At 31.2% G+C, this 25,840-nt stretch overlaps 4 protein-coding genes across 6 annotated transcripts; 2 read left to right on the forward strand and 2 right to left on the reverse strand.

Moving 5' to 3' along the window:
* The first annotated feature begins 5,149 nt into the window (after positions 1 to 5,149).
* LOC105792770 (leucine-rich repeat receptor-like serine/threonine-protein kinase SKM1) lies at positions 5,150 to 6,859 on the forward strand. Its single transcript, XM_012621546.2, has one exon. The coding sequence runs from the start codon at positions 5,194 to 5,196 to the stop codon at positions 6,649 to 6,651; it is 1,458 nt and encodes a 485-aa protein (XP_012477000.1). The 5' UTR covers positions 5,150 to 5,193; the 3' UTR covers positions 6,652 to 6,859.
* Positions 6,860 to 8,321: 1,462 nt separating this feature from the next.
* On the forward strand, positions 8,322 to 15,839 carry LOC105792772 (vacuolar protein sorting-associated protein 9A). 3 transcript variants are annotated; one of them, XR_008198550.1, is made up of 8 exons: positions 8,322 to 8,597; positions 8,956 to 9,103; positions 9,204 to 9,374; positions 10,521 to 10,700; positions 11,427 to 11,736; positions 11,840 to 12,059; positions 13,896 to 14,026; positions 15,699 to 15,839. XR_008198550.1 is itself a non-coding variant. In XM_012621549.2 (7 exons), exons 1-7 carry the CDS (start codon positions 8,506 to 8,508, stop codon positions 13,900 to 13,902), a joined length of 1,128 nt encoding a protein of 375 aa, XP_012477003.1. In that variant the 5' UTR covers positions 8,322 to 8,505; the 3' UTR covers positions 13,903 to 14,094. The 3 variants fall into 3 exon arrangements, 1 of the variants encoding a protein (XP_012477003.1); XR_008198549.1 differs by having other exon boundaries at positions 15,693 to 15,833; XM_012621549.2 differs by lacking the exon at positions 15,699 to 15,839 and having other exon boundaries at positions 13,896 to 14,094.
* Positions 12,113 to 16,100, reverse strand: LOC105792771 (PHD finger protein At1g33420). The gene is made up of 5 exons (XM_012621548.2): positions 15,740 to 16,100; positions 15,217 to 15,319; positions 14,876 to 15,094; positions 13,200 to 13,808; positions 12,113 to 13,102 (listed from the first exon to the last, which is right to left on the reverse strand). Exons 1-5 carry the CDS (start codon positions 16,098 to 16,100, stop codon positions 12,277 to 12,279), a joined length of 2,118 nt encoding a protein of 705 aa, XP_012477002.1. The 3' UTR covers positions 12,113 to 12,276.
* A 2,215-nt stretch (positions 16,101 to 18,315) lies between these two features.
* LOC105793742 (probable beta-1,3-galactosyltransferase 8) lies at positions 18,316 to 24,778 on the reverse strand. Its single transcript, XM_012622588.2, has 9 exons — positions 24,679 to 24,778; positions 24,304 to 24,532; positions 23,320 to 23,384; positions 23,026 to 23,228; positions 21,726 to 21,983; positions 20,765 to 20,852; positions 20,545 to 20,670; positions 19,212 to 19,321; positions 18,316 to 18,640 (listed from the first exon to the last, which is right to left on the reverse strand). The coding sequence occupies exons 2-9, from the start codon at positions 24,478 to 24,480 to the stop codon at positions 18,492 to 18,494; spliced, it is 1,176 nt and encodes a 391-aa protein (XP_012478042.1). The 5' UTR covers positions 24,481 to 24,532; positions 24,679 to 24,778; the 3' UTR covers positions 18,316 to 18,491.
* Between the last annotated feature and the right edge of the window lie 1,062 nt (positions 24,779 to 25,840).

The following is a 25,840-nucleotide window of genomic DNA, read 5'->3' on the forward strand; positions in this document are numbered from 1 at the left end:
TTGATAAATTGGCGTTTGGGGTTGTTAATTTGATTATTTATTGGCTAAGGTTGTCATTTATGTTGTTATTCGCTGTCTTTGCTAAAGACTAAAACGGTTGATCGGAAAATAGCAATAGTAGTGAGATTAAGAATAAAAGGCCTAATTCTTCCGGAGGTCCTCATCTAAATGTCACTTCTCACTATAATCCAATTTTCGAAGGTCTGATTGAAATGGAGTTAACTCTAAATTCAAATGTGCTTGATCCTATGAAGAATTTGGTGGTGGTTTTTAGGGATCATATTGGGATTAATGATAATGATTCTTTGGAGGTTGGTGACCTGGCGAATTTTGAATTTGATATTTCAATTTCTAAATTATGTGGGATATTTGGGAAAGGTACTGTTATTAGGAAAGATCGGGTTATTAATAAAACCATTAAGAATTGTGGCAAGCGTTTTAACACTGTTAAAAACACCAAGGTCTCTTTCTTAGATTCAATGAACTCTATAATGACTTTAATAAATTCTCAGATTGATACCAAGCTTAATAAAGTTGTAATGGTTCCGAATAGCAAGCACTAGAGTACTGGAACTACTTCTAAGCAGTAGAGTTAGAATGATAGCTTAGTTGTTTTTTTAAGTAGTGTTATTGCAATGCCTTTTTCATTAAAAAAAGAGAGAGAATAAAACAGTTTTCTATAAAAGAAAAAAAAATAAGACGGTTTAAATAGCATGTGACAATGGGGAGGGTGTTTACATTAATAATACCCAAAAAAATATGAAAATGGAATAGAAAGCACATTATTTATGAAGATGAATTGTTTTAAACAGTAAAAGGTGGTGTCGTCAATATATTAGGGACATCACATATAAAAATATCTTAATAAAATAAAATAATAATATTTTAATTTAAAAATAATGATGGCAAAATGTGACCCTCTTTTCATCCCCACTTTTACTTTTTTTAATTTTTATATATTTTACTTTTATTATTTAATATTTTATAGTTTTGTAATTTAATTTTGTTTCATAAAAATGGTTGAGTGTTTTATTTCTATAATATTAATTTTTCAATATTTTATAATTATAAACTTTTTAATATTTAGAATAATGATCAAGTTGATAATGTGTAAACATTGAGGGTGAAATGTATTAAATTTTAAGAAATAGAATCATCTTGATAGAATGCGTAAAATATTAGTGACTAAATTTATTATTATACCAATAAAAAATATTTTGTTTAGTTATCAAATACATTTTAATAGTGAAGTGATTAGAATTGAAAATATCCCTAACGAGAATTACAAAATTAAAAAAATTATCATTCAAATTTTTAGCGAGTTCCTATTTGGGTCATCTTAAAATTAAATTTTAAATGTCCAAATAGTTACCTTCAAGATTGGCCATTCCATTAAATTTAACTTTCAATTCATTTATCTAATCATAAAAAAATTGTTATCTATACTATTATTTAAGATACCTATTAAGTCGATGTTATTCTTAATTGGATCACCAACTCGTTAGGAAGTTATCGGAATGTCTTTCCATTATTAAAATAAGTAACATTATTCGAGAATATTTCAGGCTTTTCGCTTTAAAAAATCAATAAATATATGCATATAGTAGGATTTAAACTCATTCCAATTGCATTAATAATAACTTTAATTTACCATTCAACTCAAGTTTTTATTTTTATTTTTATACATTTTAATTTTATTATGCACACTTTATTAACTTATTCAGTTGTATATCTATACTATTCAAGGGCAATGGCAACAAATTTTTTTAAGGGAGGAATTAAATTGAATATTTTTATGATAGTAAAATGTGATTTTGTCAATTTAATAGTCTATATATTTATAATTTTTAAATGATTAAACCAATTTTTTATCATTTGGGGGGTTAAATTGAAATTTTACCATTATTAATTTAAAATTTTATAAATTGTAAAATGACCTAAATGGAAAATTTTCAATTTTTGAGGGTCGGGGCCCCTGCCAACCCCTTTGACTTCGCTACTGATATTATTATTTAAGCTACTGATTGAGTCAATTTCACCCTCAACCAAGTTACAATAATGTCATTCTGGAATTGAAACAAGTAATATTATTCGAATGTATTTTAGTCATTTCACTTAAAAAAAATAAAAATATGCATATGATGAGATTGAACCCACACCAACTGCATTAATAAAACTTTTAACTTATCATTCAACTAAAATTTTTTATATATATTTTAATACACTTTAATTTTATTATGGATACGTTATTACCTTCATTAGTTGTATATATTAATAATGTATTGAATTAAGTTGGTGTCGCAAGTTAACTTGGCATTGACTTAATATTTATGACAACACAATGATAAATAATTTAACCTATTTTTTCATTTTAATAACGCATATATCATATGTTATTGTTAATTAGTTTCAAACCATACGTTTCATTATTTATTTATATGTGATTTTTAAACTTCGGTTTTCACATGTATTACCATGCGATAGGGTTTTACCTTTTATTCTTCATATTTATGTATATTCTTCACATTTTTTATTTTTTCCTTTCGATAGAACTCACCTTTTATTTTTAAGTTAAATTCTACAAATAGTCCACGTATTTTACAAAAAATATGGAGTTAATCTCTGCACTTTACTTGATCAATTATAATTTTGTACTTTTCAAATTTTAAAATGCTAGTTTTGACCCAAATAATAACTATTAAATTCGATTGGTTAAATTCAATGATTAGTTTCAGTACTATACGTACAATTATAGATATAGTCCATAGTAATTGGATCATTCTAAGTTCTTACACTTTTTAAATTTTGAGATTTCAATATTGATACAAATGATAGTCGTTAATCCATTAACTGGATTTTTAGTGAGTAATATGTGAAAACAATAAACTAATATGACATTACACATATGATAATAAGTTTGGCTTATCAAACCTTTAATGAATTTAACAGTTACTGTTTGGTGAGGATTGAAATGTTAATTTTTTAAAAATAAAAATATTAAAATGACCAAATTAATGTATAAAGATTAAATTCACAATTTTAAAAAGCGTAGGGAGTAATAGCAAATTTTAACATTCTTTAATTATTCAAAGTAACGTGAAATTATTATCTACCCAACTTTTAATGTTAGTGATGTGACAGCTTAACTTAAGGGTGAGACAAAATTGAAAATTCCAGAGTCAATATATATGAGTGGTATTTATGATATTTTGGTTTATAAGATAAAATTGATTACTTGTATTGATTTTTTACGTAATTTATAATTTATTTTTTATATTGTAAATAAATATTTTATATTTAAAATAGTGAGAATAATTTTAAAATATCATATGAAAATTAATTTTAAAAACACTAGAATAGTTATAGATTATTGTTTTCTTTAAATATATATTTTAAAAATTGTGAAAATAGTTTAAATTTTATCAAATAATGATTAGAAATACATAAAAAATTAATTTTATCAAAGTAAAGTCTAAAACTCAAACCTAAAATTAATATGAGAAAATCGTAAATAAAATTGAACCAATTTACCATAAACAAATTAAAATATTCAATAAAAACCAAACCAAACCTAAATGAACCCTAATTTAATTATTGAACCCTAATTTAATTATTAAGTTTCATATATATCGTATTTTTCTTACAATCCTATGTTATTTGAAAATCGTGAAAGGTCCGATAAAATTCAAAATTAATTTGAGTCAAATATTGTTTCAATAGATAAATTCTCCTAACATTATTTTACTTTTTTCATAAAAGTTAAATTCAAAACTTTACTTCACAAACGTCAAATTCCTTTGATTTAACTAAACACTTTAAAAGGCTAATACTATAAGAAAGCAATGATTAAATTTGTTGTTGGCGTATTTTCTTTGATATCGAGTCATACAAAATCGTGGCCAAGGGGTGCAAGGCCCTGGCTAAGGGGTAGAATAAAAGTTTTAATCCATTTTAGTAATAAATTATTCAATTTAATTTTTTTAAGTAATTTTAATTTTGTTTTTCACCTCCAAATTCTTTTTATTGTCGTAATCAAGGTGTTCACCACTGATAATAATGATTAACCTTTTGTTATGAGTGCTCTCCGAATAGGCAAAATGTTGGTAATGAAATATGCTCTATTCTCATAAGTGGGGATCAAACTCCCAACCACATGATTAAAGGACGTGTTGAGCAATTACTATACGACAACTCAATGTTTTTGGCTAAGATAGTCAATACCATATCAATAGACATACTATTTTTCCTACAGAAATTGATGTGTACTATACTGATGTCTCGTTTCAGATTGATTGATATTTTTGAAAAAAATTAATATACATATATAGAAATAATTACAAATTCAAATAAATGATATTAAATAAATTTCAAATACAAAATATTTATACATGAGCCAATGCACAATGTTCTAGTAAAAGTCTTTATTATTTATTATTAGAATAGTAAAAAGTTAGAAATGATATTATTTTTTAATATTATTCATGCACCAGTCGAAGCACAACGTTTCGATTGGTGAAATTGGAATTGGACGGAACGGATTGGTGCGACTAGTATGGGCCTAAATTTTAATTGGTGCAAAAAAGAGAGTTGATTACACCGATTTATTACCGAAACAGTACACACTGTCTAAAACACCTAGAACTAGTGTGGAATTGACTACACTATTTTTAACCTCAAAAATTTTAAAACTTTATTTTAAGCCCAACATCAGATTCTTAATTTCGCGTAAGGAATCACACTCATTATTATTTTTTGATATTCTTCATGTCCATATTGCAGTCAATATAAGAGATTCGTGATTACTCTCCCAATAATATTATCTTTAAAATTTAAACCTGTATTTTCTTTTTAAAAATATAATATGGCTAACTATTGCATCCAACACTACTTGATATTTGTATACAAAATCATATACAAATTTACGTGTTAAGTACGCATAGTTGAATTTGCATATATAACATATGCATGCGTGTCGTTCTCCTCTTTCGGCTATTATCCAAATACATGTAATCCATACACCACTTTTAGCCAGCTTTCAGCCCCATGGTTTGACCTTCAACACTAGCCGACACCCTTGAATTGACCCACCTCATTTACTGTCCTTAGCCACCTTAACCACACACCCACACTTATAATAAAGCCCTCTTTTAATCGACACACAACACAAAATCCCCTTCCATTTCTCACAAAACCATGAAGAAGAAGAACCACCTTTCTCCTCCACTACCATGGACGACCCCTTTCATTATTCTTTCAATCCTGACCGTCCATTCCATCAAGATCACTTCAGCCGCTTGCCACGTGGATGATGAAAAAGGCCTCTTAGCCTTCAAATCGGGTATCACTCAGGACCCGTCAGGCATGCTCAGTTCATGGAAATCGGGTACGGATTGTTGTAATTGGGCGGGTATAAATTGCCGTGAAAACAATCGGGTCACCACTATTTCTCTTTACGGGCAAGTTGATAAACCCGACAGCTACTTGACGGGTACTATCTCTTCTTCCCTTGTAAAAGTCCAAAATCTAGACGGTATTTACTTTGTTAACCTAAGGAATATTTCGGGTCCTTTTCCGGATCTTCTTTTCGGGTTACCCAAACTCTTATATGTTTACATTGAGAACAGTAAGCTTTCGGGATCCTTACCTGTGAATATTGGTAAGTTAAAACAACTTGGGGCCTTGAGTCTTGAAGGGAATCGGTTCACTGGATCCATACCGAGTTCTATCTCTGAGTTGACTCAGTTAACTCAGTTGGTTTTTGGGAAAAATGAATTCTCCGGTCATTTCCCGGCGGGGATTAAACAGATTAGGAACCTTAGTTACCTGAGTTTAGAACAAAACAAGCTGATGGGTACCGTTCCGGATATTTTCAAATCGTTCACCGACCTTAGAATTCTTAGACTTTCCCATAATGAATTTTCGGGGAAAATCCCAGAATCAATATTGTCTTTGGCACCGAAATTGGCGTACCTTGAGTTGGGCCATAATCGTCTGTCAGGGCAAATACCGAGTTATCTCGGAAAGTTCAAAGCATTGGACACTTTAGATCTTTCATGGAATTCATTCACTGGGGTAGTACCTAAAACATTTTCAAACTTAACCAAAATTTTCAACTTGGACCTTTCTCACAATTCTCTAAACGACCCATTTCCCCAAATGAATGTGAAAGGCATTGAATCACTGGATTTATCGTATAACAACTTCCATCTCAAAGAAATCCCAAAATGGGTCACTTCATCTCCGATCATATATTCACTCAAGCTAGCAAAGTGTGGGATTAAAATGAACTTAGACACTTGGAAGCCAGCGGAAACTTACTTTTATGACTACATTGATTTATCGGAGAATGAGATAACAGGTAGCCCCGTTGATTTATTGAATCGAACGGATTTCTTGGTGGAATTTAAGGCCGCCGGGAATAAGTTGAAGTTCGATTTGGGGAAATTGAGAATCGTTAAAACACTGAAAGAGTTGGATATATCACGGAATTTGGTGTACGGCAAGGTTCCTGCGGCGATTAATGGGTTCAATAAATTGAATGTGAGTTATAACCATCTGTGCGGGCAGCTTCCCAAGAACAAATTTCCTGTTTCTTCATTTGTGGGAAATGATTGTTTGTGTGGACCTCCATTATCGCCTTGTAAACTGTAGCTGGTTAACAAGTGTTTGTGGAAATGTCACTGAGGTTAATATAATCAATAAAAGTGTTTGTGAAAATGTCACCGTGAGTTAGAAAGATCAATAAAATGTTGGTGCTACTGCTTTTTTAAGCTAAAATTTCTGTATTTGATGTGTACTCCTCTTGCCTTTGGCAGGAACAGAAATATTGAATAACATTTAGTGTTTCGTCATTTTTGTATTTTGAGTTGTTGTAATCTTAATAATGCTAGCCACGGGTTAAAATGGGCTTTATGGATTTAAGCAATATTCTTCCTACCATATCTGCGGATGAGACTGGTTGGACAGAAAATTCAATTAGAGAGGTTAGATAAGTTAATCTATGAAACGATTAAATTGAACTTAAAATCAATTAAAACAACAAATGAATGGGTTTTCTCTATTTAATTTTTATTTTTATGCATTATTTAATGATTTATTTGATTAAATTAATTAGATCGATTAAATTAAAATTGATGATTTGATTGATTTGATCACCAATTCATTCTGAAATCTTTAGATTTTGAGGCATATAATAGGTTTATGGTCAAAACACAATATTTTGTTGTTAGTCTCTATAATTTAATTTAATCATTTTAAACTTGTTTTTTCAAATTTTGAAATTTTTGTCTTGACCAAAATGACAATAGTTGAATTGATTAAGTTAAATTGTGATATTTAAAAAACTACATAACAAACATACTATCACATGTTAAATGTTATTTATAGGCTTATTATTTTCACATAATACACATGAAAAAGTTACATTATTTTAGTTAATACATTTAACGACCACCAATTGGGTCGAATTGAAATTTCAAAATTCGAAAAGTACAATGACTAAAATGACTAAATTTAAAACAAGGATTGAACCACAACTTACAAAATCAATAGCAGAATGTAGTTTTCAAATTTTGAGATTTATATTCTAACCAAAATATAACTATTAAATTCATTAAATCTAGCCACTATTTCTAAACTTTAATATGACATATATATTATCACATTTGTAATGTAATTAAGCACGAAGCCATAAAATTGAATTGAGGTTAGAGATGAATCATAAATTTTTTGGAGCCAAAGTGTAAACTTACAATTACACTAACTTATAATTTTTTTAATTTTGAAAGGGCTACAAGAGAATTTCACCATTTTGGGGGCCAAGGCCACCATCTACCCTCTATGTTCCTTGAATGTAATGTCAAGTTACCATTTTTAAATATTACCCCCCAAAAAAATTAGTTATTTGAAATGTGAATGATTAAGTCAAAATTAAAATTTTAAAATTTGACAAATACATGGACTAATAATGATCAAATTGAAGAACATGCACATAGTACGTGACTAATTGAAAATTTTAACAAAAGGATTTAATTGCTACCGTTGGGACAAGGACTAAAACTTTATAATTAAAAAATTACAAGGACTAACTTTCACCAATTCGAAAAGTACAAGGCCTACAATAAACTAAATTAAAGTACATAGATTAAATTCACAACTTCCCCATAGGAGAAGGACCAATAGCACAATTTAACTAAACAAATTGTTTTGCGAAATGACCGCAATTTTTTATGCACTATGACTGCGTGCTCCGCATCACCGCATCACGTGATAAAAACCTAACAGTCCAACATTACATAAAAAACTAACTCGGTGTGAAACTGATTGGTTGCTACTTTGACTTAAGATTTTTCTATTTCTCGGCGCTGTTTATCTATGGCTTCGTTCTTATTTCAGTTTCTATTTCTTCATCAGAATCTATCAGATTCTAAAGGCGACTTTGATTCGTTTGTGATTCAAATTCAATCAAGTATTTGAGATTTTTGTTTATATCATTCAATAAAAGAAATGGAGACCGTCACACACTCCTCGCCGTTCGATTCTTTTCTCGACCGAATGCGAAACCCTGCTTCTCTCGATCTCGTTCGCTCCATCAAGAGGTTTTTTTCTCTCCATTTTTTTGTTTAATTTAGTAATTTAGTTCGCTTTTAAGGTTTTGTAATGAATTTCTGTTATGTTTGAAACTATGAATTTGGATTTGATTTGATATGTATATATCGTAAGAATGAAATACATGGAGATGGAAAGTATTCATAAATTCCTTAGTAATTTCAAATTCATTGCTAAATAGGCATCAAATCTATAGATTTGAGAAATAATCACGGATGCTTTGTAAGTTATCATTCAATTTACGCTATTTTTAAGTCCAAATTTTAAAATCCAACTTCTCAAATGCTACTTTAGGTTTTATATATGTATAGATATAGGTTTTGAGTTACTGATTTCCGTTGATTTCAGCTTCATTGTATCGTTTTCATATACTGCGTCAAACCCTGAAACCGATGGGAAAAGAATACAGGAGTTTTTCCAGACAATGGAAGATGCTATAAGGGATCATCCTTTATGGGCATCCTCGTCCGATGATGAAACTGATAATGCCTTGGAGGTCATCTTCCACTTGCTATTACTTTTCTTTTATTTCTCCTAACTATTTCGTACTTAATAATGACAATCTTTTTTTGAGAAATATGTGTTAATTACTGCAGGGTCTAGAGAAATATGTGATGACCAAATTACATTCGCGGACCTTTGCTTCCACTCCTGAGGATGTCAAGATTGATGCAGAGATCTCAGAGAAGATATCCTTATTGCAAACCTTCTTGAGGCCTCAACATTTGGACATACCATCTGCACTTCAAAATGAAGCTGCATGGCTGGTATGTCTGTTTTTCTCATTATTAAATAATTGTGGGAATTTTTTTTAGTGATTAGTTCTACTGATTTGATGCTTAGCTTACAGTAATACATGTGGTTATTTAGTGCAATGTTAAAGCATTGTATGTGGATTTTGATGGGACTAGTTATTTTCAGCCCAGCTCACCTGTTATCTGGTTAATTGTCAATATAGGAATGACTCTAGGAGTATTTTTCACTTTGTTATATGAAGCTTACTTTGTTACATTCTAAAAGAGAAAGTCTTAGAAAAAAGAAATGATTCTAGATACCGTGACAGAATGTAGTTAATCTATTCAATCTTTTTCTATGGGGGGGACAAATTGGTTAAAAAAGATTCACTTGCTTTTGCAAAATTTTACATCCTCAAAAGTTCACAATTTTATGCTTCATCGCTTCAAGTAAATGATCAGTGGTTCATAACATTGACATCATCTAGATGTACTGCATGAATGGACTAGTGTTTAATACTTTTCTCCTCAAAAGGCAATAAATCATATAAAACTTACTTTTTACTTTCTAAAAGAGAAAACCTTTGAAAAAGGAAATGAGTCTAGATATTGTGACAGAAAGTAGTTAATCTACTCAAAATCTTTTTCTATGTTTTTTTTCTTGGGGTGGGAGGGGACAAAATGGTTCAAAAAGATTCACTTGCGTTTGCAAATTTTTACATCCTCAAAATATTGTGATTTTATTTTCAGATTGGTTCATTCCAGTCTCTTAACCCGTGGTTTTAGAAGCTTACATGTAGTTAAACTAGTTATGAAACTTACTTGTATTTGGGGAAAGGGTTAATATAGATTGTGGACGATATCAAATGTGAGTTAGGGAATACACATCATCTTCTTACATTCTGCATCATCAGGTTTTCTAAAATCTGCATCACAGTCCTTTCTCTCATGAAGAATCATCGAAACAAAATTTCATATCTTGGCAATCAATGGAGGATTAGGTTGCTTTTTGACTTGGTTTGATTATGATTGTATTGTTCTGTTTATGTTTTCGCTGAACATGTCAATGCATTGGAACATTCATTTCTGGTCTTCGTTTTCATTCTGTTTGCCTAGGTATTAGTTATGTGATGATTCTTCCTCCTAATAAGTGGTAATACTTTTCCTTCGGTCTTTCAGCTTGCAGAGAAAGAATTAAAAAAGATCAATGCTTTCAAAGCCCCTCGCGAGAAGCTTCTTTGTATCATAAATTGTTCTAGGGTTATCAACAATTTACTGCTCAATGCTTCAATTTCAGAAGATCATGTTCCAGGAGGAGCTGATGATTTTCTTCCCGTTCTTATATATGTTACGATCAAGGCAAGCTCTCCTTGGTAATAAGCCATTCTGCGAATCATCATTCTCATCTCAATTTGTGGATTCTTATCTCACATTTCAATCCCAGTCCCATTATTGCAAAGTTTGATGTATGCTGGATTCAATTTCGTTTTCAATTTCATCATAAAATCTCTGAGAATTTATGGTCATTTTTCTCTAGTCTTAACTTCGATTACATTTTTGAAAATGCACCAAGCGTTTTACATCCTGAAAATTCTTGATCTTTTTAGTTCCTCATTCCAAGGAAGGTAGATGATTGAAGTATCATGCCTTGTCTGTCATATTTGCATATTTCCTTAACCTTCTATTTTTCTTGGTGTCATCAATTTATATACCCCCAAGTTCTTTGTGGAAACAAATCTTTTATCCCTCTTGTGGATGGTTGCGATTTTTTCTCTAGCAGTCGCTCCTCGTCTTTTTTATCTTTTTGTGTGCACATTAGTGGGTTTTGGTTGTATCACTTGATCACAGATTCTTCATTGTGATGAACAAGAAAATCCATCAATTCGGGATTTAGGACTTCATTGGCATGTGCTTTAGGATTAAGCTTTACTTTCTTTGGCCTAGGATTATTCTTTACTTGTTTCTCTTTTTGGCTACATACTCAATCCAATCTACCATAAGGTGCTGGTTGTAGATTATTATGTTGATTTGAAGACTTAATTATCACTTTCTCACTGATGTTAGCTAGTTAAATCTCATGGACAGGCCAATCCTCCACAGTTACATTCCAACCTCAAATTCATACAGTTATACAGGAGGCAGTCGAAACTTGTCTCAGAAGCTGCTTACTATCTCACAAATCTTGTTTCAGCCAAGTCTTTCATTGTAGACTTAAACGCCAAATCACTTTCTATTGAAGAAAGTGAATTCATGGAGAGTATGGAAGCGGCAAGGTTGGTTAATAGAGTGCCACAAGAAACCGTAACCACCATCGATAAGAGATCAATATTCGGAAAACTGATGGATCCTGGTCCATCAACACCGGTGCACGTGAAAACACAAACTAACGTTAATGGTGAGTTCGATATCCATGGTTCCATATTGAGTTCTTTATCCTTGTATGTATACTCGAATAAATGTCTAATTTTTGATCTTTGATATGCCCATTCTTGTTTCAGGTGGATCAAACTATCCTTACATGGAAGCCGAAGCTGGTGAACTAACAGTCGGCGATGTGGAGAGATTGCTTAGTTTGTACAAGGATGTAGTAACAAAATATACCAGTTTGTGCAACACTGTTAGACACCTTTCTGTTTCCAGAACACAAAGACATGATGGATTGTTAAGAGAACCCAATGGAACACACAAAGACACTTATAGCAGGGAGACGGAAAAAAGGTAAAGAAAAAAGTTCTTTTTTTGCAATTTTTACCAGTTTGTCTAAGAAAAGATTCTTTACCCAAATAAATAGAATTTTTCTTGGTTTCATTAATATATATGTCGAACAAACAGCAATACAGTACAACAAAAGGTGGGAGAAAAAAAAAGCCCTATATTAACAGTCTCCCCTTTTTTAAGCTATTTACGTTGTTTACACACATTGCACTACATACATTCATCGTACTATCAAGGTAGTAGTAACTTGAGAACCTTCATTACTTCCCAAGTTTCCCCTACAAGAACTGTTGAGCTGTTGAGAAAAATTTCTAGCTTCCTTTCCAGAATTAGTAATGGTTAAAGATTTCTTGTGAAGGGACTTTGTACATCTCATGCATATGAACATTGAAGGTATTGCATCGGCATTGTCGATCCCAGCACACCTTGTGTGTTGCCAAACACTGCATTTATCACAAGCCAACATTCTTTCACCGTCATCATCCTTGGCCCCACAAACACAGTCAACTGTCCAATTTTCTGTTCCCCTCTCCATTCGAAACCGATTAAGGCCATGTCTTGATGTACATTTGCCTCGCACTCGAACTGAACCAGTTGTGCCAATCAACAATTTCAGGGTTATGCTGTCTTCTACGGAACCATAGTCAGGTAGGTCCTCAATTTGAAGCCTCTTAAACATGGCATATACATCTTCAAAAACTTTTGTAGCTTCAGTTTTAAGGTCACCGACAGTAGCACTGAGAGGTAAAATGATGAGCTCGGGCGGTGGAACTGGATCATCTTTAGTAGGGTTAGAAAGCTCTAAATGACACCAAACACAAATAGCGCAGGGATTGTGAGCATTTGGTTTGTAGTCTTTCAAAAATTGCTTGCAATCAAGAAGTTTAGTAGCCAAATCCATCACGCGTTCCCTTGTTGCATAAGGCCTGTATGCCGACATGGTTTCAGGGTCGAGCAAAGAATCTAACATATATCTTAGATCACCCTTGATGTGCTCTTCCGATGGGCAATTTGAGTCGTAGAGCAAAGAACAAGGAGTCTGAAGCCTGTTTGCCATAATAGCAACGAGACATGTTAGCTTCAAAGATGTGGCAAAAACACAAGATAGTAACCAAACCAAAATTTTATTTGCCTTTCCCTTACCTGAACTCGATATCACTGGAATTCAGATTGGAACGTGCCTCAACTACCTTTCCATTGGGTGCCAATTTCCCTCTCAAGTGTTTAAGGCAGTAATCAAGTAGTTCAGGGGATCCTGCCTTGCACATGACACCCTTAAGAGCACGCCTACTCACCCAGTTAGGACCTGGTGCTGCAGCCATGAGCACTTTAATCATACCTTGCTGCAACTTCTCTACATCATTTCTTGTCCACGCACACAATACATTAGTGGAAGATTTTGACATTTTAGATGCTTTAGGCATTGAGGCCTTGTGGCTGTCAGTAATTAGTCTTAGGAGGAATGAAAACAAATCTCTAAACGTTGAAAGTTCCGAACATGATAAGGATTGATAAAAAGCAACAATGTTCTGAAGGCGAGTTCGGGATTTATTCCCTTGAAACAGAAGTGCTGACAAAGGCATATTCGAAAGGTCATCCACTGCTCTCTTGTAAGCATCTTGTGTGAGGGCATAACTTCCTGACCCAAACTCATAACCCCAATTACCATACCAGGAATGCCCTCTGGCAATTGCATGTAGTAGCCTGTATTCCATACCATATTTCTTTGATACATCCATCACAGTTACCTTCCTGTTCAACAAAAAAAAAAACCCAATGTTTTGAGTACTATAAATAAGCACAATAATGTTGCAGTAACCTTTTTGTGTGTGTTAACAGGTCATGAAAACAAATATATGGACACGATGATGGCACCCAAGGCATGCACAATGATAGTCTGAAGCTGAATGGACAAAGTAAAATATAGGGATGGGTCTTTTCCTTTTTCTCTTTGCCATCTTTGACATAATGTAAGTAGAATTTTACCAGATGGAATTACCTAACAGTAATAATATCTAATGGTCCTATTTTTACTTAACATTTTGAACATCTTCCACTATTGCTTAAATCCAAAACAGGAAATTATATGATAGAGAAAATATAAGGGAAATAATTAATCAAAAGGGTCAATATAACTAAAGTGGCAATTAGGTACATTAAAATTGACAAATGTACAAGTTTGATGACATGAAACTATAAAATTATACCATGACACCACCTTTAGGTGTCAAGGTTGTGAAATTTTGATGAAATACAAGTTCAAAGAACAAAAAGAACCTAATTGCCATAAACTTGACAACTAAATCCATTTTGATCGTAGAAATTGACAATGTAAACGTTCAATGACGTAACACTATAAGATTGTACCCAGTCATCACCTTTAGGTGTCACATTATCAAACTTTGATGAAATACAAGTTCAAAGACCAAAATGAACCTAATTGTCAAGTTCAGATAACAAAGTGAACCTAATTGCCATAAATGCAACAACTAAATCCATTTTGACCCTTGAAATTGACAAATGCATAAATTTAATGATGTGACACTATAAGATTGTACCACTTCATCACCTTTAGGAGTCACATTATCAAATTTTGATGAAATTCAAGTTCAAAAACCAAAATGAACATAATTACCATAAACTTGACAACTAAATCCATTTTGATCCTCTAAATTGACAAATGTATGTCATCACGTTTAGGTGTCAGATTATCTTCATCCAAGTTCAAAGACCAAATGAACCTAATTGCCATGCCAAGTTCAGGGTACAATATTTATATTAACTCTAATCAAAATGAAAAAGAGGTAGAGGGCCCAAACCTGACAGATAAAACAGTACATAATCTATCCCAGAAGTTCATGATATGAAAACCAGAGAGAAACTCAGAGCCTCCTTCTCTACCATTAACAGTGAGAAGATGGCCATAACCATTAGAATGAACAACACCATGCAGCAAATGAGTATTATTATCTTCCAACTGTGAATACCCCCATTCTTCAACATCAACATCATCTACTCTATTACAACATTTGCATCTCCTGTGTCATTAAACATATCAATCAATTCCTCAATTTATACTTCAGATGGCACTGTTAAACAGAAAAAAAGAAGAAGGAAAAAACCCCAAAATTGAAAACAAAAAAGTTTAAAAAATCTTGACCTTGAATCTGAGATATGGTGAGGATTGGCGCAGATCCCATTATCACAAGAAGACTTTATTACAAAATGATATCTCTTTTTGCAAACTGGATGGCCGCTCCAACCTTTTGTTTTTTTCATTGTTCAATCCATCAAAAAATTCACATATTAATTACACATTAGCTTTGTTATTTCTATAATTATGAAGTAACTTGAGCTTAAACCATATTTAAATACTAGAACTGAAGACATAAATCATTTGATATTCCACAGATAATTCAATCTGGATAATTTTTTAAAATTAATAAACATGTATATAAAAAAATCCATTAATTTTTCTAACAAAACAGTTCACCTAAAATTTCTCTATTTTATTTATAATTTTAAGTTAGTTCTATGTGTGCTCTTTTAATTAGAGCTTAGTTATTCTAAAGTATTTTTTTGGTTAGTTTTGAAATTTTTTTTTCAAAATAATGGACAAAAACCAAACATGTGAAGCTACAGTAGCTTGACTCGAACCGGGTTGAGAAAGCGAGTAAACTCACCAACGACACGGCACTGGTCACAATACACAGATCTAGACGATCTAGTGACATCTTCCTCGATGACATAAAGCGACACGACGATCGGCGAAGGATCGTTGGCGTCCGGATCAAAACCGCCAAATCTAAACAGGATCTGCCACGTCATAAGGCAAGGAAGGACAGGCGGAGCAAAGGCCGTCGTGAGTCGAGCGTTAGCAGAGAGGAAGCTCCGAACAGCGTCACGGAAAGGCTTCCCGGAAGCGGAGGCGGCGATAGAAGGTGAAGGAAAAGCGAGGAAATCGGAGAGGTCGGCACCCGCGGTGATCCTGTTAGACCTACGACCCCTCTTGAGTGGCCTGGTTATGCCGTGATTCTCAACCATTAGGTAATGTTTCCTTCAATTTTGTTGGGTTTTTTTTTTTTTTTGGGTGATTTGGGACAGTGATAGAGTAGCGAGTTTAAAGGCCTCTTTTAAGCTTTTTCTACAAACAAAAATAATAGTGAGTCGACTCGAGTCCTACTGGAATTAGAACTAGGGTTTTTATTGTTAAAATATGACTCAAGTTCCCATACTTTTTAAATATTTAAAATTTAATCTCGATACTTTTCAAGTTTTAAAATCTAAGTCCACCGGTAAATTTCGACTAAAATTATATATTATTTAAATTTTGCAAAAGAAAATTATTTAAACCCTCTCGGAATTTTAAAATTTTATTTTAATAGTGCCTAAAAAGGAATAAATTTGTGTTTCTTCGCCTCACTCCATTGAGTTTCTAATTTTTATGATAAATTTAGTAATATTTTTAGTTTATTTTGGTAAGTTATACAAAGTAGTATCTAAATTTGATAAAAATAAAATGTTAATATGGTGAAAAGTAAAATGATTATAATATCTAATACAAATTTACCATTCAACTTACTTTGCTTTTCCTAAATTTTGGTGATCAAGATTATCCTAAATTTAAAAATATCTTGTTAAAACCCAATCCTACTTTGACTATGTCTATTTTAGATCAATTTCCCGTCCCCTATCATCATTTTTTACTGATGTTACACCAATGAAATAAAATTTTAACTGAAGTTAACAATTGGAAGGGAGAGCAAAACTCAATTTTAACCGAAAAATAATACAATCAGCTTTTCAATTTTGGTTTAATCGGATGAGGTGGTTTTGTTGGTTTCGTCTTTGGTTTAGTTGAAATTGAATTGACTGAAAAAATCAACTTATTATATTATTTTTAATTATTTAACCAAATCCATGTTGGTCCGGTTTGAACAATTTTATCAATGAAATTTGATCAATTTGGTTTTGATGTGCTCAAGTCGGTTGTAAAGAAAACGACCGAACAGACCGACTAAGCTGATTGCTCACCCTTGAACCTAAATTTTGAAATTTGAAAAATGGAGAGATTAAGTTCCTAAAAATAAAAGTAAAGGGATTAAATTCCAAATGTTTAAATAGTACAGGGACTTAAAGTAGATTTTAACCCTTTTTTGGCCTTTTTAGTATTTCTGTTTTGGAGGGAGACTTTGGCGGTTCTTTTTTTTTTTTGGGTAATAGGCGGTTCTTTTTCCTTTAGTCTTTATTCGTAATAAATTATAAAGCCTTATCTACTTATTTAAATTATTGATTAATTAATTATCTGACACGAATTTTAAAAAAAATCAACTGGACTTCATTAATCCATTAATTTGTTAACCTAATCTAAACTCAGTCCAGTTAATTTAATCATAAAAATAGTTAATAATTTAAATTTGTACAACTCGAGCTTAAATTAATTATATAATTTTTATTCTAAAAATATTTTTGTTCATCAAAAACAATGTCGCAATTCGCAAACATCTATACTAATATTTCCATATAAAAATTACCTATGTTATGATATTTGATATACGGTGCATAAATCCTATGTTAATATATTTTGATATAAATTTTGGTCCAACTAATTAAATCATCGATTCTCAATTTAATCGATAAATAGTTTAAAGTAAAAAATCATTAAAATAAAAATTATTAAAAATATATAAAATGATTTAATTGATTTTCTTACTTCTCATGTTATCAAATTATAAATTAATACCTCGATTAAATCACGATCTAATTGATTGATGTGATTCAAAAATATTACCCCATAGTAAACCATAAGTGACTTCATCAATTTTCTCAAATTTGCAAATTTTCTCCAAATATTTATTCAATTTTTAATCTATTTTGATTAAAAACAAAACAAAGAAGGCACTCAAGTGTGAAACTGTGAATGCAAGGGAGCAAGGGGGAGGTAAAGGTTTGTCCCTAAAATAAAAATTTGCAATTTAATTCCCTTAAAAATTATTATATTATAATTTTATATATATTAAAATTGTATTTTAATATTCAAAATGAAAAAAATCATTTAACCTTTTTCAAAAATAATAAAATAATATTTTAATTTTTCAAAAATTTATAATTAAATTCTAATTTTTCTTAAAACATTTCTATAAATTTCCCATGAAGGCTGTAATTTTTAAAAGAAATAATAATATCAGAAATTGAATTATTAAATACAAACTAAACTCAACCGTTTAATTGTGCTTTCAATTCATCATCTGCATGCCACTGATTTTAATAAATATAAATGGTCAAAAAAACATTAAAATAATTTAATAATAATAATAATAATAATAAAAGAAGTATGCAAAGTGTCGAAAGTTCTTGAAGTAATTTTACTACTTAATAATAATAAATTTGAAGGATAATAAAAAGCAGATGAGGAGGTAGGACTAGGGAGGCAACTTAAAAATCAGATTTCCAAATACCAGAATCGCCTTCTCCACAAGAGTTGTGCACGTATTTCATCTTCTCCACCGACTTACACACTCCACTGCACGACCAATCAAATGATGCCACGCATATGTTCCCCGCTTGTGCCTTCCATTCACAATCTTCAAGCATTCCCACATTTTATTAAAATAATATTTTATTAAAACACTAAAATTAAATCTTTAAACTTTATTATGTCCATCATAATATTAATTTTATATAAAGTATGAAAAAGATAAAATTAGCCTTATAATAATATAAACTATATTTATATATAAAAATATTTAAGTAATTGGTCGACTAAATGACATATATTCAATCGAAGCTTAAATATAAATATAGATATAAAATATAAAAGAATATAATTATCTTCACAATAATAAAATGGACTTTTATAAAAATGTATTTTAATATTTTTTAATTGAATTAATATTCGATTGACTCGTAATATAAATTTAATATTATAATTTAATATTTAATTTATTATTTTGATACTTAATTTTTTATTTTTTAACTATTGTTTTCATCTTAGTTTATCAAAAATAAAGTTGTCTATATGAAATATGTTTTTAAATACTAAAGTAAAGACAAAAGAAAAATCTAAGTTTGGGATGCCAAATTATGATTAAAGTCAAAAGAAAAAAGAAGAATTAAAGTTGACAATGAAGGTTGATCCACTGGTAAAGGGCGTACCTGGAGGGGTCCCACAACACATGGAACGATCGTCCACGTGTTCAACTTCCAACCCGATCAACCATGATCCTAACGACACGTCTTCATTGGCGTATCTGTGCAAAATGGGCCTGCCACACCCAACCCCAATGTCTCATTTCAATTCTCAAATAATTTACTATATGTATGAATAATGGTTAAATTACTTGGCAGATCTACAATGTTGAATCAAATTTCTCTCTATACTATTAAAAATAATTAAATAAATTTAAATTATAATAAAATTAATATTTATTGTATAAATGGTGTCTTGAAATTTTTTATTTTTTAATTGTCAATTTCAAACAAAATATTTTATTTATAGAATCATAAAACTTTAAAAATATTAACTCATTAAATACTAAATGTTAACTCCATTTCAAATTGGTCCTATTTAATTATTTTAATAACACATGGACTAAATTGATCTATTTAATAGTAAATAGATTAATTTGATCAAATTTCTATAATAAAAGGATCTCTCAGATATATTCACCTATGGGTAATTGAAACTAGAATAAAACTAATAAAAAGCATGAATATACAAAGAACCGAAATATAACACCACTAAACTTATCCATGGCAACTTTGCATATTGGGACTCGACTCTAATTACTCAATGACCTATGACTTTAGCCTTTACTAACAATGCAACAGCCTCATTGGCTATATAGATCTATATACTATTGGTGAAATAAATGATGATGTGTAGGGATGAAGTTAGGAACTTTTTTTTTAGAACGATTGAGATAAAGTTGTAAGTTTTTGAAGGGATTGAAGCTAAAAGTTTTATTTTAAAAGCGTTTAAATTAAATAATCAACTTCTAAGAGGGGCAATAAGACGATTAAAAAGCTTAAATTAAATAATAAATATTTGCAAATGACTAAAAATAAAATTTGCCCATTCCACCAAGAGATCAATGTCCTTATCTACCCTTTTGCTTCGTCCCCAATCATAGATCGTTAAAGATGAAGTCACTTCGATTTATCTATGGCAAGTACATCAAATATAAGTATATATATGAGCGGAACCTGGTTGGAGGTAGAGGAGTCTTGGTCCCTCAAAGTTTTGAAAAAATTTCATTATTCCCTATAATTAAGGCTTTCAAATGTTTTAAAAATTTTAATTAGACCCTCTAAAGTTCTCATTAATCATTTTAAACTTTATAAAATTTTCAATTAAACCTTCAAAAAGTTTAAGAATTCTTATAAAGCCCCCTAATTTTTTTTAAAATTTCAATTTGATCCCTACATTTTTTGAAAATGTAAAATAATCCCACCAAAACTTAATGAGATGAAGGTTGCAAGCACTCACGAGTTGATGGAAATATAGGCAGCAAGATCCTTGGAAATGCCATAAATTTGACCAGTGGCATGCCTGAAATACTTGTTTCCATCTTCTCCAAATTTCCAGTACTCTGGTTCATGATATTTCACCCCTCTGCATGCCATTGCCATTGCCATTCATATATTTAACAAATAAATAATTCTTCAATCAATTAAGTATCAATTAATTAATACAAAAAAAAAATTACTTCTCAGAAAGAACTGGTCCAGATTTCATGCACCCTATGTACACTCTTGGCTTGGATCGGTATTGTGCTAGTGTTGTAGCCAGCATACCTGAATAGCAACCACAAAAACAAAAAAATGTTTGAATGCAAGAAAGGTGTAACTATGGTTTTAGTCTCTCTGCTATGTTGAATTTTGAGATTTAATCACTTTATTTTATTTTGGCTGATTTCTACTTTGTTATGTTATTAATACACTTTAATTGTTACCATTGAAGTAATGGTGCGACTTTTTACTGTAAGAGAGTTGTTCAAGTTATCTTCACTACAATAAAATTAGGATTAATATTTGATACGCTAATAATGTATAATTTTATACATCATCTATGAACAAAATGATGACACAACATTAAAGATGAAGGAAATGAATTTAATTTTAAAATTTTATGATGGCATGTCATCATTTGATAACTAACAATGCGTAGAACTATACATTACTAGTGTATCAAATATTAACACAAAAGAATTATTAACAAAAAAATACTTATCATTTGAGTAATCTAATATCGTAGAAGTGAAGGGATAAATCAACATTTTATTCTTGGACTTGGATAACTTTTTTTTAGTCCACATTAGTGTTGGAACTTGATTACTTTTTCTAGTTTTGGTCTATGTGATAATGTGGCACGTTGATATAATTCCATGCTTTTACCTAAAAAATTGTAGTGATAAAGCGAGACAATCCCAGAATGTCATATTATCACATGAACCAAAATTATGAAAAATTATTAAGTTTCAAGATTAACGTAGACAAAGAAAAGTTCAATATCAAAGTTACGAAAAGCTGCCAAGTTCAATCTTATCCCAAAAGCAAAGGACCAAGCAATCCCAAACCAAAGTAGAAAGATTAAATCTCAAATTTTAAGGGACTAAAACTACAATTAAACCAAAGAAAAATTAGAGAATATTTCATCGTTTTACTTACCCAAGTTGAGATGGACATCATCGTCAACCTTAACATAGAACTCAGCGTCCCACATGGAAACCGCAGTGGAGAAATAGAGTCTGGTCTTGGTAGAGAGTTGATGGTACCCTTCCACATGGTTAAGCCTTAGAAAATCCTTATGCTCAGCCTCTTCTTTGTCCAATGCTTTGTCAAGTACACCACCAGTTGTTGCACTGTGCCCTATCACAAATCTTATTACTATCCCTTTCTCTTTCTCTAATTTCTTTAGTTTTTCCCCTGCAAAACAATGTTATAACTTGCTATTAGAAATTAGGGTTAATTTCAATGTTATAATTGAATCCTAAAAGTTTTAGTATGGTATCGATAATTAGTTCTTTTTGTTAGTCTAGGGATTAGCTTAGGCAATGTTGTAAAAATAGGACTTTTGGTCGAAATAGTTAGGCTATCAGTTCAAGGTCTAGCCGGTTGAACTGTCTGTCCAATAATAATTAATTAATATGAGATCATAAAATTGATAAAATTATATACAAAAAATGAACTACAACTTTTTGGTTCCAGATTTGGGGTTTTATTGGTTTCCTCTATTTCGGGTTATATACCATCGGTCGACACATGAAATCTCAGTTCAACTAGCCAATTCAATCTGATAACAACTTTGAATTTAGGCATTAAATATCAACTTAATATGACACAGAGCATATTTAAAATAAATGAGAATCAAATTGTAAATATATATGTACTTACATGAGATGAAGCCAAGAATTTTGTATTGGGGATAGGCTAAAATTCAAAAAAAAGGGGGGTGGGGGGCGGAACTAAAATATTTTGTGCTAAAATGATTTAAATAGAATAAATAATTCTTTAGAAAGATAAAAAAAAATGCAAAATTTTCATTTGGCCAAAAATAAAAAGGATTAAAATTGAAGTCTGAATTTACAAGAGGGACTAAAAGAGGATTTATATACTATTTAACTAAGGGAGCCAAAGCCTCTCCCTCCTCCTTAGCTCCGTCTCTAGTACTCACCGCATTGGACAACTTTGATCTATCTGGGTAAAAGTTTTTTTTAGCATGTCAAATTCAAGATGTAGTGAATATAAATATATTCATAATTTAATCCACGTGTCTTAAATATGCTTTATATTAAATTTAAATTAACATTTAACATTTAAAACTTAACGAAAAACTTGGTGACTATAATATTAATACTTTGAATATTCGATCAATTATAATGTTTCGAAGTTTAGAGGCTAATTAGATGCAGCTAACCATCCATCATCCATATATATATAAACATGTTAAAAGAGTTAAAATAGAGACCTGTAGGCATCCAAGTTTGGCGAAGGGAGTCTCTTCGTTTCCTGCTGCTAAATGCAGTGTTAATCCCTATAACCACAAAAGCCTTCTGCAATGTGTGGTTTGAATATGATCTTGGTTTTTGCAGTGTAACCCCATTCCCTACACTGCTCATTCGAGACACTGCCAGTTCCATTTCCAAATTGGATATTGTTTTCTCCAGAGACCTATACGTACATAACATGTAATTGCCACATAAGCATACATGCATGCATGCATACATACATATATATATGGAGAGAGAGTTAAAAAGCTCACTGTATAGCCTTGTGAGTTTTGGAGACTTCTCCCATTATATCTTCTGCCTTTCCTTCGCCTAATTTCTGATTAAAAACAGGAAAAAAAACAAATAAACAAACATGTATGTCATGAATCTTGTTGAGGGGTGGTATCACAAGATAGGAGTGCCTGAATACGTGCAATTATGGCAAATTGAAGAGTTTGCGAATGGTCTGACTCGACCCCATCAATGATATAATGTTGTAAGTCATGGAATCGAGTCACACCACGGTAAACCGGATGTTTTGCCTATTTAGGCACTACTAAGATAAAGACAAAAATTTTGTATCGAGGGGTGAGCTAAAATTTTAAAAATTTTGAGGTACAAAGCTAAAAAAAATTATGTTAAAATGATCAAAACTGAATAAATAATTCTCTGGAGGGGTAAAAAACGGAATTGTTTTTCATTTGGCCAAAGCTAAAAAGGATTGAAGTTGAAGTCTAAATTTGTAAGAGAGACTAAAAGTGGAATTATCCCATTTAATCAAGAGGGGGCCAGGGTCTTGTCCCCTTAGCTTCGTCCTTCAGCATTACAAGGCGTTTCCACTCTATGAAGCAGTTAGAACTTTCGATAGAGTCAAGAGGTAACCTCGACTGTAGATAATATCGAACTTGTTGAAGTTCCAATCAACAAATCTGAGCAGGGACTGCGCCAAGGGGTAGGCAGGAGCCTTAGACCCCTCAAAATGGCAAATTATTATTTAGTCCCTTGAAGTTTTTAAAATTATAAGTTAGTTTAATGGTAAAAATGTACTTTGATCTCCCAAAAAATGAAAAGTTTTCAATTTAATCCCTTCAAAATTCTAAATAACAAGCATATATAAAGACAAAATTATACTTTGACCTCTTTAAATTTTTATAATTTAATTTTGATCCCAAAAATAAACTTCTGACTTCATCCCTAAATTTGAGTATCGTATAATTAGTAACTTTACATATAAAATCGAGTTGAATGTAACATACACGTAATTTGTGATCAAATTCTCCCAATTTATTGCTAGCAGTAACATGGTTCACAATAGGATGATTGTTGTTATGAGATTGAGAAGTCCAAGTTCTGCTAGTTATTAGGGATCCTGCAAGAAAGCTAGCCAGGCACAATACCAGAATTGCTTTCCCCGAAACCGCCTTTCCCCGCATTTTCTCTGACTCCGATTATCAAGCCGCCAATCGATCCGAGCCGCAACGATTACTGCATAACACATACATACACATACACACACAATACACGAAACAGTTGCTGCAATTAGTTAATCATGAAACCAAATTCTATGCAATTTTAGAGGACTAAACTGAAATTTTACCATTGTATCAGCTTATAAGAGACTAAGAGGGTACCTTTCTAGAATTAGGCAACATGGAATATAAAGCAAAATAAAAAAGAATGATGAAGGTGAATGGTTGCTGTTGGCTAGCTTAGCTAACAACAGCCATTAATATGTTGCAGAAAACACCATATATATGTATGTATATATATATGTACGTATATATATGTATGTATGTATATATATAAAATGTATAAACTGTGTGTGTTTAAATTAAATTACCATGGAAAGAAGGGTATGGCGGTTGAGTCATGTTGTTTTCATGGTTCAACAAACTATTTGCAAAGCTATCAAATAAACTAAAACAACATTTTTGTTTGGGGTAACGTTTACGTTAACATTTACAGCATTTTTCTTTCTTCTGTTTTATGATATTGTGGATCTAACATAGTTAAAACAAAATTATGAGCACTTATATATGTATGTGTGTGTACATATATATTCGTATATTTATTTTTCTTCCGATCTAATCATCATATTTCATGTTTAGTTTACGAAGATTATACAAGTTGAGCACGTACGGTGAAGTTAGAAATTATTTTTTGGGACTAAAATTAAGTTATGTATTTTTATGAGAATTAAAATACAATTTTATCATTTTATTAACTTATATAGTTATAAATTTTTAATTATCATTTGAGAGGTAAAAGTGCAATTTGACCATTTATTAAGGAGAAAAAAATATTATTTTCCTATTTTAGGGCGCTTTGTCAACTGCCGACCCCCTTAATGCCTCACTTTAAGCTGAGCATTGAGTAAATTAAAAAAATTCCAACTATTTGTTTGATGTGAAAGTCTTTAGACTGTTAAATACATATAAATAGAGATGATATTCTTAGTCGATATGATATAGATATTGTATTGATTGAAAATTTTGTGTTCCACAACTGCTATAATATTGATAAATTTAATAGTTAGATTATTAAAATATAGCGTACAAAACTAGTTAGATGTAAAACACACTATCCCTATATAAGCTAGCTTTGATTTTCTTCTACGGGTTAATATATCATTTAATACTTGAGTTTGGTTCTAATGTTCAATTTGGTACTTAAGTTCTTTTTATTATCCCAATTTAGTACTTGAATTTAATTTTAACGTTCAATTAGATACCTAATCAAACAGTCTCGTGTGACCTTATGAATATTTGACACATGTACTATAGTAAAAACATA

This window comes from Gossypium raimondii, chromosome 8 (genome assembly GCF_025698545.1).
Source record: "Gossypium raimondii isolate GPD5lz chromosome 8, ASM2569854v1, whole genome shotgun sequence".
Lineage (NCBI taxonomy): Eukaryota > Viridiplantae > Streptophyta > Magnoliopsida > Malvales > Malvaceae > Gossypium > Gossypium raimondii.

Coding starts and splice junctions, on each gene's coding strand:
- LOC105792770 (XM_012621546.2), top strand. CDS start 5,194: ATGAAGAAGAAGAACCACCTTTCTCCTCCACTACCATGGACGACCCCT.
- LOC105792772 (XM_012621549.2), top strand. CDS start 8,506: ATGGAGACCGTCACACACTCCTCGCCGTTCGATTCTTTTCTCGACCGA. Junction 8,598..8,955: donor CTCGTTCGCTCCATCAAGAG/GTTTTTTTCTCT, acceptor CGTTGATTTCAG/CTTCATTGTATCGTTTTCAT. Junction 9,104..9,203: donor AAACTGATAATGCCTTGGAG/GTCATCTTCCAC, acceptor TAATTACTGCAG/GGTCTAGAGAAATATGTGAT.
- LOC105792771 (XM_012621548.2), bottom strand. CDS start 16,100: ATGGTTGAGAATCACGGCATAACCAGGCCACTCAAGAGGGGTCGTAGG. Junction 15,320..15,739: donor TGACCAGTGCCGTGTCGTTG/GTGAGTTTACTC, acceptor AAAAAACAAAAG/GTTGGAGCGGCCATCCAGTT. Junction 13,103..13,199: donor TCCAGTGATATCGAGTTCAG/GTAAGGGAAAGG, acceptor TATGGCAAACAG/GCTTCAGACTCCTTGTTCTT.
- LOC105793742 (XM_012622588.2), bottom strand. CDS start 24,480: ATGCGGGGAAAGGCGGTTTCGGGGAAAGCAATTCTGGTATTGTGCCTG. Junction 23,229..23,319: donor AAAACTCACAAGGCTATACA/GTGAGCTTTTTA, acceptor ATGTACGTATAG/GTCTCTGGAGAAAACAATAT. Junction 19,322..20,544: donor GCCTATATTTCCATCAACTC/GTGAGTGCTTGC, acceptor TGGGTGTGGCAG/GCCCATTTTGCACAGATACG.